Source organism: Oncorhynchus clarkii, chromosome 12 (genome assembly GCF_045791955.1).
Source record: "Oncorhynchus clarkii lewisi isolate Uvic-CL-2024 chromosome 12, UVic_Ocla_1.0, whole genome shotgun sequence".
NCBI classification, from domain to species: domain Eukaryota; kingdom Metazoa; phylum Chordata; class Actinopteri; order Salmoniformes; family Salmonidae; genus Oncorhynchus; species Oncorhynchus clarkii.
Genome location: NC_092158.1, coordinates 47,074,186 through 47,090,173, shown reverse-complemented (window position 1 = coordinate 47,090,173; position 15,988 = coordinate 47,074,186). Strand labels below are relative to the sequence as shown.

The 15,988-nt window shown below is 40.0% G+C and overlaps 1 protein-coding gene across 2 annotated transcripts in view; it reads right to left on the bottom strand.

The window, feature by feature from the left end:
* Nucleotides 1-11,612, bottom strand: part of LOC139423267 (rho guanine nucleotide exchange factor 12-like) — a 132,087-nt gene extending 120,475 nt beyond the window's left edge. The window contains exon 1 of one of the 2 annotated variants that reach the window (XM_071175083.1): nucleotides 10,385-11,612. In XM_071175083.1, coding sequence (XP_071031184.1) covers nucleotides 10,385-10,416 — 32 coding nt within the window. In that variant the 5' untranslated portion in view covers nucleotides 10,417-11,612. The remainder of the gene's footprint in view (nucleotides 1-10,384) is intronic. The other variant, XM_071175084.1, reaches the window with a different exon arrangement.
* Nucleotides 11,613-15,988: the final 4,376 nt, after the last annotated feature.

Sequence of the window (15,988 nt, the reverse complement as noted above, 5' to 3'; positions counted from 1 at the left end):
TGGAAAATACTGGAGATCAAGAAAAAGAAGATAAGGAGCAAGCACTGCATGCATATTATTTGTGCCAAACAGGTGCTGTTAGATTACAATATCATTTTTCTGGCCCTTTGGAACAATGTAAACAACACTAAATAAATTATAAGCGTAGAAGAGTCTGTTGTAATTATTATTATTTTATTGTTTTTTAAAAGCCTTTATTATTGCAAAGACCAAAAACAGTAGCATGCATTCGTGAATACTGTTGCTGACATGGAATGGTTTATTTATTGTTTATGCTAATATTTCAAAGGTTGCTTTGTTATTTTAAAACTAAAATGCTTCACTGCATTTCAAATCATGAAGGACACATATGCTGTGTGATGACATGAACAAATTAATAATTGATTGATACAGTAGCCTATATAAGTACTGAAATATAGGCCTAAGGTACAGTATTAAGTCTAAACAGGAATCGCTCTTAGGCCTACAGCCCGATCGATGGTGGTTATACAAGGCTGCTATACTAAGCCTACTAATGATAACATTACTTAAGATAATGATCATAACAAAAACAACAACGAGATCAAGGAGGGTTATTATTATTACAAATATAATTTCTCTAACAAATTGGAACAGTGTAAACAAATAAATCATAAGTAATTCTAGAGAGGCTGTTCTAAGGGGTGAAAAAAACCTGTCTAAACCCTTTATTACGGCATAGGAAAGATTAAAAACTGAATTTGTAAAATTGTTTATCCGACGTTGTGATTGCTTGACGCTTGGTGCTCACGAAATCAGTAGGCTATTAAACAAACAGTCAAACAGGCTACTGAAGCAGGATCTGTATTATTTTTACACACACACACACACACACACACACACACTTAACAGTTAGGCTGTTGATTATAGACCTAATGAAGTTTGGTGTTTCCTCTCTCCTCACTATTCTTAGACAATTAAGGGTTGTTTTCTCATCTCTTAAATGCACTGCTGTCTCCGGCGGATTGTTCTCAATGCCAACATGCTGGGTAACTTTTCTCTTATGCACATAGCAACATGATCTATGAAAAGGCACCAATTCAACAGCGCCCTGATGTTTCAAAACAACGGAGAGCGACCGCTATCCAACGCGGGAGAAAGCGCATTTGTTAGTGTTGCACCATCATTATTATTATTATGTAATATAACCATATACAATTTCAGTAGCACGTCTTAGAGTGATGAACTGTGCCATCTCCCTCCACAATGGATTAGTCCACTCAGACAGGAGCGAATCAGACAGGTGTCTTGTACACCATCATTTATTTAAATTTTTCTTGCTATATGCTCGACTAAAGAAATCTCGGTCAACCAACAGCCTATCGACCAAACAATCGACCAGTCGACTAAATGGGGTCAGCCCTAATTTCCTATTACGTCAAGTAGCATACATCAAGTAGCTCGATTTTAGCTCAGTCATTGGCTATTTTCACTAAGGTAGTAAACTGCTTCAATGCCTTTGATTGTGTAATATAGATAACGCTTCCTTCTCTGTTGTTTCAGAGACTCCAAGGAAAAGGAACCAAAATCAGTCATAGAAAGTGGAAGAAAGTATAATTTCTTTGCCATATACCAATTATAATTCTTATAATCTGTGGCCATGTCCTGTCCACTGCAATAACCTAAATGTTCTGGCTTCTGAAGCAGAAGCAATAACCAAAAACATGAAGAGAGCAAAGTGACTGTCGACACAAAATACCACAGATATTATGAAAAGTTAGGACAGAAGTATGTTCCCTGAGAGGCATGTGACTTGCTGCTGCATCACATGTGGCAAACAGACTGCAGAGTGTAGAAACAGCTGGGCAAAGCTGTAAGAGTGAGAAACTGTGTGAGTAAGAGAGAGAAAGAGATTGCTTGAAAGGGGTTTAGCACAGTTGGAAGGCATGTCGAGGTATCAGCACAGACCTCAACAATTCCTGAGTTGACACTGCTTAGCCTGTGCCTTGACATCTTGTCACTCGCTGTTCCGTGGAGCCAACGTTTCTCGGCAACTAGATATTTCCATTTCTTCCTGACTCTGGCAGGATAAAGCCTGGCCACAGATTCAGTTTTGGCCACACTGCATTCAAGGACATCTGAGGCATACGAAAACTGTATGAGCAACTGCAGCAAATTAAATAGACGGAATAAAATTACATAACTGAAATTCGATTGAAGTCATGTTTGACTATCTCGTCTTGTAGTAAAGCATCTAGATCCATGAAGTTGAGACTTGTTTGGTCCATCTATTCTTTGCATAATACTGCGCGATCCACCACACCGCATTTAACCATGAAAAGATGTCTGGAAATATGGCTGAATATAAACAGTGTAGTTATTCCAAAATGCCGGTACAGGGACAAGGTGGAGTCACTGCCTACAAAAATAGCCACGTCACAGACACCAAAGTCATGCTTCCAGACAAACTAAACACCTTATTTGAGAATAATATAGCGCCACCGTCACAGCTCGCTTAACAAAGACTGCATCCCCCCCTCTCCGTCTCCGTGGCTGATGTGAGTAAAACATTTAAAAACCTTTTAACCTTCGCAAGTCTGCTGGCCCAGACGGCATCCCTAGCTGCGTTCACTGCCTGTTCATACCGCTACCATTCAGACGGTGAGGTCAGTACAGGTGCATCAAAGCTGGGACCGAGAGATAGAAGCTGTTTTTCAATCTCAAGGCCATCAGACTGCTAAACAGAAATCACTAACTCAGAGAGGCTGCTGCCTACATTGAGACCCAATCACTGGACACATTAATAAATGGAGCAGTCACTTTAAACAATGCCATGTTTACGTATCTTACATTACTCATAATGTAAGATATGCTAGCTAGCTACATGTCTTAACAAAGGACACCACTATTTAAGTAACCATTTCAATAGAATGTCACTGCAACAACTGTTGACAGGCGTAGCTGTTAAATTCGCTCAGGCTATCTACATTTTGGGCTCCCGAGTGGCGCAGCGGTCTAAGGCACTGCATTTCAGTGCTAGAGGCGGCACTACAGACCCTGGTCAGTAAATGTTAGCAAAAAAGTCTTAATTGTTGCCATCAGTACTATTGCAGTCACCAACGCTCTGGATAACATAAATCAGGCTAACCAGCTCTGCTAGGGCAAGTAAAATTGTCAGTGAACTGTTCTCTCATTTGTGTCTAGAAGTAGCTAGCAAGCTAGCCAGTTAACTTGGGTGCTTGACTGCAGTTGTTGGGACAGAGCGCGCAGATAAACCCTTAAAGAGATAGTGGGGCTAAAACGCAAGAGGGTGTGAACAATGCTGAATGGGTATAGACAAAGAAGAGCTCTCCAGTAGGCGTACCAAAAAATTCAAAGGCCATTTTCTCAAAAGTGAGGTTACAAGTTTATCAACTTTCAAAGCAGAATTACTTTCCCATTGTTCCTCAAATGCAGTGTGTGATATACCATTTTGTAGCTTTGCGTTTACATTTTATCCAATGTAAAAAAAAAAACAATTTAAAACTTTGCTCCATACTGTAAGACCAAATCAAGGCAGTATGTCACAATTGCTTTGTAAAGAAAATAATTTGTTTACCTTTTGTTAATAAAATACTTTTTCTGCAAACAGATCCTTCTGTAGGTATTACATTATAGTTTTTAATCCCGGTACTGAGTCAATGTGAGGTAATGTGAAGCGACTAATTGTATAGCTAATAGGCTAGGTGTTTGTAGATCGAATGAGGTGAATGAAGCTACAGCAACCAATGTGATAATGGCTGCGGTCATTTTCGCTTGTTTTAGCTGTTCTCCAAACAGAATTTTAGAGTTTTTAAATTGAATAGAAATGCAGTAAATGAGTGAAAGGAGAAAAAAGAGAAAGGGACAAAAAGAAGGAAAGAGACAGCTGGTCACATTACTAAGGCAAACAATAACCTAAGGAGGACATAATTACTAAAGGTTGTAGCGGTTTGTGTAGACATTTGAAAAAAGGGCCTGTAGGACCTGTCTGGTCGACTGAGATGACAAGGCAGAGCAACGCCATATCATGGACAAACCTCTTCCCATTTTACCAACCATTGAGTCTATATGTTTTGACCATCAAAGCTTGCCATCTGGGGTTATACCCAGCAGTTTAGTCTCCTCAGCTTGCTCAATAGCCTCATTATTCAATAATCGATCTAAACAAGGTTTAGAGTTGAGCGAGTGATTGGTCCCCAAAATTATGCTTTTAGTTTTTGAGATATTTACCACCAGCCTATTGCTAGTTACCCATTGTAAAACTAACAGGAGCTCTATGTTAAGTGTCTCATTTATTGACTTGACGTGTATACTGTTGAGTCGTCAGCATACCTAGACACAGCTTTATATAAGATTAATGGAAGGTAATATTTAAAAACAGAAAACAATAAAATGGCCCTAGCCGGCTGGTTATGATCAATGACATCAAAAGCTTCACTGAACAAAACACCTCCCATAATCTTCTATCAATTTCTTTCAGCCAATCATCAATCATTTGTGTCAGTGCCAAACACCTGCCCGGTTTGCTTGTAATCATTAAGGACTGAGGAGTTTGTCACGATTCAAAATAAACTGAATGGAGCTAAGCACAGGCATCCTGGAGGAAAACTTAGTTCAGTCTGCTTTCCACCAGACACTGGGAGATGAATTCACCTTTCAGCAGAACAATTACTTAAAACAAGGTCAAATCTACAATGAAGTTGCTTACCAATAACACAGTGAACGTTCCTGACTTCAAGTAAATCTATGGCAAGACCTGGAAATGGTTGTTAAGCAATGATCAACAACCAATTCGACAAAGCTTGAAGAATTTTGAAAAGAATACATTTGGGCAAATGTTGCGCAATTTTAGGTGTGGAAAGCTCTTAAGAGACTTACCCAGAAAGACTCACAGACGTAATCACTGCCAAAGGGGCTTCTACAAAGTATTTACTCAGGGGTGTGAATACTTATGTAAATTAGATATTTCTGCATTTCATTTTCAATACATTTGCAAAAAATTATATGAACATGTTTTCATTATGGGGTATTGTGCGTAGATGGGTGAGGGGGGAAATCTATTGAATCCATTTTGAATTCAGGCTGTAACAACAAAATGTGGAATAGGTCACAGGATATGAATACTTTCTGAAGGCACTGTATGTATGCTTAGTGTGCATATCACTTTTTCCCCGCTTCATCCTCTCAGGACAGGGGGCTCTCCTTCAACTAGAAAGGTTTCTTGTAGTCTGTTTATGGGTTCATCTGCACTTGTGAATTCCATCCTTTGCGTTGAGATATGATTCCTTTGTCCTCCAGTGACTGTCTGATCGGAATTTATTGCTTGCTATTTTTTTCTCAGCCTAGCAGACAGGTACTGGACGATTTCAAATGGATTGGCCATGGTTTTTGATTTCCTACCTCCCCGTGCCTTCAGATGGTTGACTTTGGTCTGATAGTTCCACAACTTGAAGATTACCACGTGAGGGTACCTAACAGTTTTCTGTTTCACGCCGATCCTATGGTACCGTTACAGATCCTCTGGTGATACATCCACGTCAAGTTCCTCTGATATCAGTTTTACCACATAGCTGGAAAGGTCTCAGTTTTCCTCATCTTCTGGGAAGGACAATATTCCCAGGCTGTTTCGTCTCATTCTGTTTTGATGCTGGTCCAATTCATATTGTTAAGTTTGCAACTTTGTTGTCTTGCGCACGCCTTGTATGTGCATGTCTGACACGATAGACTACATTTTGAGCTAAATCTACTTTAACAATAGATTGTAGCAGTTTGTTTTGGTGTACATTGAGAGCATTTTAGCTATGTTTTCCTGGATATCCTTTAGCTGTTCATTACTCTCATTTGTATCTCCAGGTTATTTGTAGAAGCCAGACAAAAGTTTAAATTAAGCCTCTAAAATTAATAGATCAATAATCAGCTAAGCATAAAGCTACCATTTCATTGTAGGATATGATTTGTCACTGTTGATATATTTTAACTAATGCAACCACTACATCCATCTAACTTCCTCCATGTGTAGGAATACTGATGTTAAGATATTGGTATCCCAAGACAGTCATTCATATGACCATAAATAGTTAATTCAACTCCACTCACAAGCAATTTTGCATGAAATAAGTAGAGAGATGTTCAGCCACAATGTTTTGACTGTCTGCTCAAATACATACAAGGCCCTTGATGCTGTAATTTGCAAAAGGTGCAGAATGACAGCGAGGCTCCACTCATTCCCATCCGGCACCACTCTGGCCAGCAGCTCTCAGGAAGGGCTGGTGGCCTGGCCGGGCTGACAGACATTGTTTATCAGTGATGTCACCACTTCCCGCGAGAGTGGGTGGAGTGAGGGGAGAGAGAAAATACACATATCAGCTAAACTGTGTGACAAAGAGCAAATAGAACCAGTTGCATTTCCCAGCCTTCGTCAGTGATTCAACTGCATGACACTTCCAATTGGCCCTGAATGCCCTGAACCTCTGTGGCAGTCAGTCATGGACATACAGACATAGTTTTAATGTCATGTGCAGAAGTACAGTGAAATGCCTTTACTGCAAGCTCTAAACCCAACAATGCAGTGATCAATATCAATGTAGTACTAAAAATAAATTGCCTAAGGTAGAACAAAAACAAGAAATAAAAATAAGAAAAACACGAGAAAGTAAGAAGCTATATACAGGGTCAGTTCCAATACCATATTTTCAATGTGCAGGGATACTGGAGTGATAAGAGGTAGATATGTATAGGGGTAAGGTGAATTGGCATCAGGATGAATGATAAACAGAATAGCAGCAGAGTAAAGGAAGATTTTATGTGAGTGTGTGTGCGCGTGAGTATAGAGTCAGAATAAATGGGTGTGTTGGAGAGTCAGTGTGTGTATGAGCAGGATTGTGCCAGAAGGTGGAGGAACTCTTCTGCTTAGGCACGGTGAAGGAACTCCACCCACTAGTATGAATTTCTACAGGTGGCCATCAGAGGTAAGATATACCGGAGCCAAACCACAGAAAATCTGCATAACCCACAGCATTAAGGTAAATTCACACACTACAGATACGAAAGGTACAGAGAGTAGTGCAGTGTTGCAATGTCGTTTCTCACCAAAGGGGCGGCTCCTTGTAATGCGCACCGGCATCTGACAGTTGTTTTGCTACCTGGAAATTGAGACGCGCCGTAACATTCCTTGCGAAGACATGAGGGGCAGTATTGAGTGAGTTTTGCAATGGAAATCCTGCCCTGTGTCTACGTCACATCTCTTCTAGTATCCCTTCTGGTATAAACACAGAAGAGATGGACATGCAGCTAGTTTTCTGCTACTGCTGTTCTACCTGCAATCATACATCTTTGTGCTTTTATTTCAACATTTGCTACGTTCAATTATGTCTCTGTCCAGATGAGGAGCATCTGTGCGAGGACGTGAGACGATACGATGACCTCTGCAATCCTTCGATGCAGTTGTAGTCGGTTAAAGTTAACAGTTGGAAGGAGATAATCACAAAATTTGAACACGGATACCGATAAAGTAAAATGGAGAACTATTCGGAACCGGTATGTTCGCAAATGAAAAGGTGAAGGAAACGAGGAGTGGGGCTGCAGCCGATTGCCCGGTTGGCTTGGTACTTAAGCAAAACATTGTCAGACAGACACCAATACTGTATGTTGTCTTGTAATGCAGCCGAGTCCTTTTCTGCAGTGTGTTTTTGATCTTGGTTTAGCAGGCCTAGTTAGAACATGTGAAATCAACTCGTTTCTGGATGGGAGAAATTGTGAGTGGGAAATATCCTTTGCCTGTGTTGTCATCATAACGATTAACAGGGCTAGTTCAGACACCGTGTGTATGTGTGCTATTTAGATTGAGATGTTCATGAAATCTGTTATTGAGTGAGCATTTAAACTCAAAGGAGCCCATAGAGATGTTTAAGATAGCAATGTATTCTAAAGCATTCGCCATCTGCTTGTAGTAGGGCTGGCGATATGGCCTAAAAATTATACAGTATCTAATTATTTTCCAAATTTAAAATCGGTGATTCACAACAAACTATCTATACAAAAGTATGTGGCCACCCCTTCAAATTAGTGGATTCAGCTATTTCAGCCACACCCGTTGTTGACAGGTGTATAATATCGAGCACACATCCAAGCAATCTCTATAGACAAACATTGGCAGCAGAATGTCCTTACTGAAGAGCTCAGAGAATTTCAACATGGCACCATCATAAGATGCCACCTTTCCAACAAGTCAGTCAAATTCTGCCCAGCTAGAGCTGCCCCAGGTCAACTGTAACTGCTGTTATTTTGAAGTGGAAACGTCTTGGAGCAACAACGGCTCAGCCGCGAAGTGGTAGGCAGCGCAAGCTCACAGAACGGGATCACCGAGTGGTGAAAGGCGTAAAAATCATCTGTCCTCTGTTGCAACACTCACTACCGAGTTCCAAACTGCCTCTGAAAGCAAGGTCAGCACAAGAACTGTTCGTCGGGGGCTTCATGAAATTAGTTTCCATGGCAGAGCAGCTGCACACAAGCCTAAAATCCCCATTTGCAATGCCAAGTGCTGGCGGGAGTGATGTAAAGCTCGCCGTCCTTGGACTATGGAACCATGCAAATGACATTTTATTGGTCACATACACATGTTATTGCGGGTGTAGTGAAATGCTAGGACTAAGGAAGGTGGGTACCAGGCTGAAAAGTACCACCGGCACCTGGTAACCCAAAGGCCCAAGAGAGAGTGGGCAACTCAGAGTCCGGTAGTTCAATGTCCGGTAGTTCAATGTTGCAGATCTGGATTACAGGTTATGATGCAATGGCCATAATGTGGCTTCTTCCTTGCTGAGCGGCCTTTCAGGTTATGTCAATATAGGACTCATTTCACTGTGGATATAGACACTTTTGTACCCGTTTCCTCCAGCATCTTCACAAGGTCCTTTGCTGTTGTTCTGGGATTGATTTGCACTTTTCTCACCAAAGTACTTTCATCTCTAGGAGACAGAACACATCTCCTTCCTGAGCGGTATCACTGAGTTTTGAAGGTAGGCCTTGAAATACATCCACAGGTACACCTCCAATTGACTCAAATTATGTGAATTAGCCTATCAGAAGCTTATGAAGCCATGACATCATTTTCTGGAATGTTCCAAGCTGTTTAAAGGCACAATCAACTTAGTGCATACAAACGTCTGACCCACTGGAATTGTGATACAGTGAATTATAAGTTAAATAATCTGTCTGTAAACAATTGTTGGAAAAATGAACTGTGTCATGCACAAAGTAGATGTCCTAACCGACTTGCCAAACTATAGTTTGTTAACAAGAAATTTGTGGAGTGGTTGAAAAACGAGTTATGACTCGAACCTAACTGTATGTAAACTTCTTACTTCAACTGTAGATATTCCATAAAAATATAAATAAATCTGCCGTTTCCAGCTACAATAGTCATTTACAACATTGACAATGTCTACACTGTATCTCTGATCAATTTGATGTTATTTTAATGGACAAAAAAAAGTGCTTTCATTTAAAAAACAAGGAAATTTCTTAGTGACCTCAAACTTTTGAACAGTAGTGTAATACTTCAAAGTACTATTTAAGTAGGGGGTATCTGTACTTCACTATTTATATTGACAAGTTTTACTCCACTACATTACCAAAGAAAATGATGTACTTTTTACTCCATTCATTTTTCTTGACACCCAAAAGAACTCATTACATTTTGGATGCTTTGCAGGACAAGAAAATTGTCCAATTTACAAACATATCAAGAGAACATCCCTGGTCATGCCAACCGACTGCCTTTGATCTGGCAGACACCCTAAACACAACTGCCTAGTTTGTAAATGTTGTCTTGAGTGTGCCCCTGGCTATCTGTAAATAAAATAAATAAAAAATAAAAAACAAGAACTGTGCCATCTGGAGTTTGAAATTATTTTTACTTTTGATACTTTCACTCAAGTAGTATTTTACTGGGTGACTTTCACTTGAGTCATTTTCTATACTTTTAATCAGGTATGACAATTGGATACTTTTTCCACCACTGCCTTTTTCCAAAAACACGCATTGCTTGCGGTACGTTATGTTTAGAGCAAGTGTCAGGGCTCTTAACAAAACTCCCCCAGTCAGAAGATACCTTCAATAGGCGCTAAAGCAGTTAGCGTCTATGAATGGGGTAGGAGAAAATCAGACACATCTAATTATATTAGAAAGGGAAAGGGACATGGGATTTCATAACAAACGCGTTGGTCCACTGGCCTGAAACCATGACATGGAAAAATTCCATCATGTGTATTGCTAGGCTACATTACAATATGCTGATAGTTACATTAAAATACCAATACAGAGCCGTGGGAAGGGATAAATGCAACGGCATAAGCAGTATAGGAGTTGACCTACCATTCATGCGTCGTGGGAATGAGATATTATTTACCTGTCAGTGAGTGTTGACTGTGTCTCGCTCATCGGGCTTCCGTTGTTTTTTCCACACGGATTTTATCCAACTAACGTTAGCATTTTCATCAAAATGACAAACTGTATTTTGGAGAATGGCTTCGTCTTGGCTTTCAATGTCCGTCCAAGGGCGTTCCACAACGATTCAAATTCGTTTAATCCATTAAAATAAGAACATATGGGTTCAGTGTAGACTTCAATTCTTTGGTGTATTTAGTTTTTTCAAATATTGATGTAAAACAATTGTTCCAGACAGAAGACATCAGAGGTGACTGTAAACGTTCTTCTTCAGAACCATTACGGGGGCGTGCATTAAACAACGTATTGCCAATGATACATTGATAACTCTGAGTATGGTGAAATGTTACTAGAAATAAAACGTTAACCTCTCAATATCTTTAGGAGAAACATTAATTGCGAACACACTGTATCATGGGCATCGCCTGCCGCTGCCTGCGTCCGTCTTTGTCAATAGACTACCGGAGAAGTATTAGCACTGGCTACCTATTGTTAATTTGTTTCCATGTGAAATAACACTGCACAAAGTTACTAATTCGACCAATGTTTTGACAAGATTGATCTAATCGTTCTGAAGATTCCTTGTTTTAGTTTTCTTTTCATTAAGTTCTCTCAAATGAAGCTTGGTTTCTCTCGAAGTTGGTCGCTTATTTACCTTCCAAAATGTTTTCATGGTAAAATTCCCATCCGATTCGCCCCTTAACCCAGACGGATTTGGTTCTTCATGCCCGGAAGAATGTCGACAACAATGAAAGTGATCCTTGCTGCGTTCTAAAGGTTTTCACGAAATTTGAAATATTGTTTCACCACTCCGTTCCAAATACCGTTTAGATTACATGAGCGATCCTCGCAGGCCTTACGCTCTTTACTGTAACATAGTGCGGATGGAAATTGAAATAATTTTCCCACCCCTAAAAAGGGAGAGGAAAAAATATATACAAAAATATCACCTTTCCTCTTGGGCCAAACCGGGTCCCGACACAGCAATTCGTAACAGCAACTTTTGAAAGCAACACACAGATCTCGACAAATTCCGTTTTCAGCAGCCTAGTTTATTTTGCGGTTGAGACTACTACGTTTTATTGAATTACAGTATGTATTTGAATCAAAACACCTAGGTACGTTTTCGGAATAGAGCTTTCAAAACCTTTGATGTCAGTTTAGTTAGGCTGGCTAAATGGGATGGTCATGATTCAACATCTTATCTCCATGCTATATATGACAGACCAGTAGATGGCCCATTTACTAAGCCTATTATTGCCCATTCCAACAGATACATTTTAATATAATGCTTATTTGGCTATCAACTACATTATATTATATTGGCTAGATATACATGTATAGGCTCTATAAGTAGTAGTCAGGCCCAGCCAGTCAATTATTTTATTCTTTTTTTTCCACAAAAGGGCTTTATTACAGACATTCTGAGGAAATGTTCACATGGTATAGATAAGCAATAATTTATAATGTTTCTCTGTCCGCTTTTGTATGTTTAGTATATAATCTAGATCATGCATTCTATTGTACCAGGTACTGATTTATTGATTTTCTGATGTACACTACATGACCAAAAGTATGTACCTGCTTGTCGAACATCTCTTTCCAAAATCATAGAGTTGGTCCCCGTTTGCGGCTATAACAGCCTCCACACTTCTGGGAAGGCTTTCCACTAGATTTTGAAACATTTCTGTTGCGACTTGCTTCCATTCAGCCACAAGAGCATTAGTGAGGTCGGGCACTGATGCTGGGCGATTAGGCCTGGCTCACAGTCGGCGTTCCAATTCATCCCAAAGGTGTTAGTTGGGGTTGAGGTCAGGGCTCTGTGCAGGCCAGTCAAGTTCTTCCACACTTTGTGTACAGGGGCATTGTCATGCCACAAAGTTTGTCTACAATGTCATTGTATGCAGTAGCGTTAAGGTTTTCCTTCACTGGAACTACAGGGCCTGAACCATGGAAAAAAGCCACAGACCATTATTCCTCCTCCACCAAACTTTACAATTGCCAATATGCATTCGGGCAGGTAGCGTTCTCCTGGCATCCGCCAAACCCAGATTCGACCATCAGACTGCCAGATGGTGAAGCGTGATTCATCACTCTAGTGAACGAGTTTCCACTACTCCAGAGTCTAATGGCGATGAGCTATACACCCCTCCAGCTAACGCTTGTCATTGCGTATGGTGATCTTAGGCTTGTGTGTGGCTGCTCGGCCATGGAAACCCATTTCATAAAGCTCCCAACAAACAGTTATTGTGAAGCACAAGGCAGCTTGGAACTCGGTAGCGAGTGTTGCAATCGAGGACAGATGATTTTTACGAACTATGTGCTTCAGCACTCGACTCTCCCGTTCTGTGACCTTGTGTGGCCTACCACTTCGCGGCTGAGCCGTTGTTGCTCCTAGACATTTCCACATCACAATAACAGCACTTAGTTGACCGGGGCAGCTCTAGCAGGGCGGAAATTTGACTAACTGACTTGTTGGAAAGGTTGCATCCTATGACGGTGCCACGTTGAAAGTCACTGAGCTCTTCTGTAAGGCCATTCAACTGCCAATGTTTGAAATTAAATTGCATGGCTGTGTGCTCGATTTTATACACCTGTCAGCAATGAGTGTGGTTCAAATAGCTGAATGCACTATTTTGAAGTGGTGTCCACATACCTTTGTATATGTAGGTTGCGATCCAAACACTTAAAAGACACACCCTTGTCCACTTACCCTCGCACTTGGGGGAATCCCCGTCGCCATCTTGGCAGGTGGTCCAAATGATTAGCCAAGCAAGGGAAGTGTGCAACATAAGCCCCTCAGCCCTCGTTTTTTGTCAGCTTTGTGAGTGTACAATTATGTTCACTCCGGGGTCTGAGACTCCCCATAATTAAATTTGTGACGATTGTACACCCGCTAAGAAAAGTCTGCGTAAACTTAAAAACAACATCAAAGGAGAAGTCAGCATACAAGTGTAAGTGAAAACGAATACAAATAAGTTAGAAATTGTGCTACTAATGCACGACGGTACAAACACGTATTGTAAAAAGTAAATCTGTTTTTGTTTGGTTATCTTTTGGAAATTGTAGAAATAAAACATTTTCCTTCTTCAGAAGATCCAGCTAGGCAGGCTAACATTAGTTAGCTAATTAATATTCTAGCTATCATACTGTAGGCGTATATTAATAACTATACATTTCATATAAGTAGACATGCATTCATAATTGACTGTAGAGTATATAAAGCACCAACAAGCTACCGGTGGCTTAAAACGCAATCATTGCGGGATGAACGAGTGTCGATTTTTCAGCCAAAGGTGGTCCATTTAAAAATCCCTCCCTCACTTCCAAACACAGGTGTGTGTGCGCTGACAATTTATACTGATGATGGCCTGAGGCATAATCATTTTTGTTTTGTTTTCACCTTTTATTTATGCACTTTTTTGCACTATAATATCTTCTTTGGCACCATGATGCTTCAATAAACATCTTTATTTTGCATTCAAGCCTCAGTTTTAAATCTATTCATTTTTTCTACAGTGTGTGGTTCTCTATTTCTTCCAGCAGCCCTGTTACTGTATATTAGCCCAAAGTCCTTTCAGTGAACCATTTATAGTAGGCTACATTCTGCATGACAGTATTTTAAGCTGCATTGTATACACTGAAAAAAAACTGATGGTATTTCCTCCTTTATCTCCCTTATCTATGATCAGATGATGTTATGTCTGGTAATATATCCGACTCTCCAAATCTTTAGCCAATTGTCTGGACAATCTAAGTACTGGGTAATTAGTCATTATATAGCCTACCATGCTTAATGCATTTTACCTGGCTGCATAACATACAACATCACAAATCTTAATTATAATCAGGATTAGTTATAGGATGTTGCAGTCATTATTTAGTCATAAAATAACCACAAAGAGGTGCATCAAGGTGGCTCTGACATTCAGTTCAATGCAATTGGTTATAGTAGGTGATTGATGCCAATACCTCCCCATGTACCTCCTTAGATCTATGATCAATAGAATCAGCCATACAAAAAGATATTCCAGAAATCATCATGTTTAATATAGAACATGTGTACCTGCTGACAAACAATAACAGTATTCAGTGAGTGAACACTTGACCACACCACTTGCATCAATACTGATAGGTAGGGGCCTACTGTCGTGGAGGAACTTCCCTTTGTGCAATTTCAATCTTGGCTGCACACTTTCTCATGATGCTCATGGAAAAATGCAATTGGAGTACACTGTCACCCAGAGGACATATAATGTTTTGCAAGACCACTTTAAAGGGGGCTGTACTTCCTTGTTTTTTGGCTTAGCCATTAAAACTTATTTAGGGTCGGTGGGTCCCCTGTAGGACGTTGAGATTAGCATGCGATTAGCACGAGGTTGTAATTAACAAGAACATTTCCCAGGACATAGACATATCTGCTATTGGCAGAAAGCTTATATTCTTGTTAATCTAACTGCACCATCCAATTTACAGTAGTTTTTAGTGAAATAATACCATGCTATTGTTTGAGGAGAGTGCACAGTTTTGAACATAAAAAAGTTATTAATAAACCAATTAGGCACATTTGGGCAGTCTTGAAACAACATTTTGAACAGAAATAGAATGGTTCATTGGATCAGTCTAAAACATTGCATATACACTGCTGCCATCTAGCGGCCAAAATCGACATTGCAGCTGGGCTGGAATAATACATTTCTTGCATTTCAAAGATGAAAGTACAAAAAAAATGTAAAAGAATGGTTGTTTTTTTCTTTGTATTATCTTTTACCAGATCTAATGTGTTATATTCTCCTACATTCCTTTCACATTTCCACAAACTTCAAAGTGTTTCCTTTCAAATGGTACCAAGAATATGCATATCCTTGCTTCAGGGCCTGAGTTACAGGCAGTTAGTTATATTTGGGTATGTCATTTTAGGCGAAAATTGAAATAAGGGTCCGATCCTGAAGAGGATTTATTAAAGCGCAACTGGAAGCAATAAACAACTTTTCTGATAGAAAACGGCCAATGTGGCATCGATATTAGTCAGAAACATTTATTCTAGTGTCAAAATTGCGCTCTAACCAATACTACGGCAGAACACACCACAGTGAGACGGATGGTTTGTCGGCACTGGTGGTTTGTTCACATTGCAGGTTAGAAGAATTCATGTGGCAGGTTAGAAGAACTAACTTGACAGGTTATGAGACCTAACCAGGTAGGTTAGGATAACTAATGTGTCAGGTTAGGAGACTGATGTTAAGGTTAGAAAAAGGGTTAGGGTTAGGCTTAGCTAAAATTCTACAGTTGTCAACAACTGTTATCCTCGACACGGCAACTAGATTGAGCTGAAATGGTAGCCACAATGGGTCTCGACAAACCATCAGTATCATAATACCTGCCTATCAGCGCAGCGGATCTGACTTTCTTTACATAAGACAACAAGTTTCAATTTTCTTTACTTGAGAAATACTGCACCAAGAACCTTAGGTAGATGTACAATTGCACGACTAAAACCTCCTCGGCAAAAATGTCCAAATTAATTACAGGTTGCTTAAATTATCATAGATTCATTCAGACTATT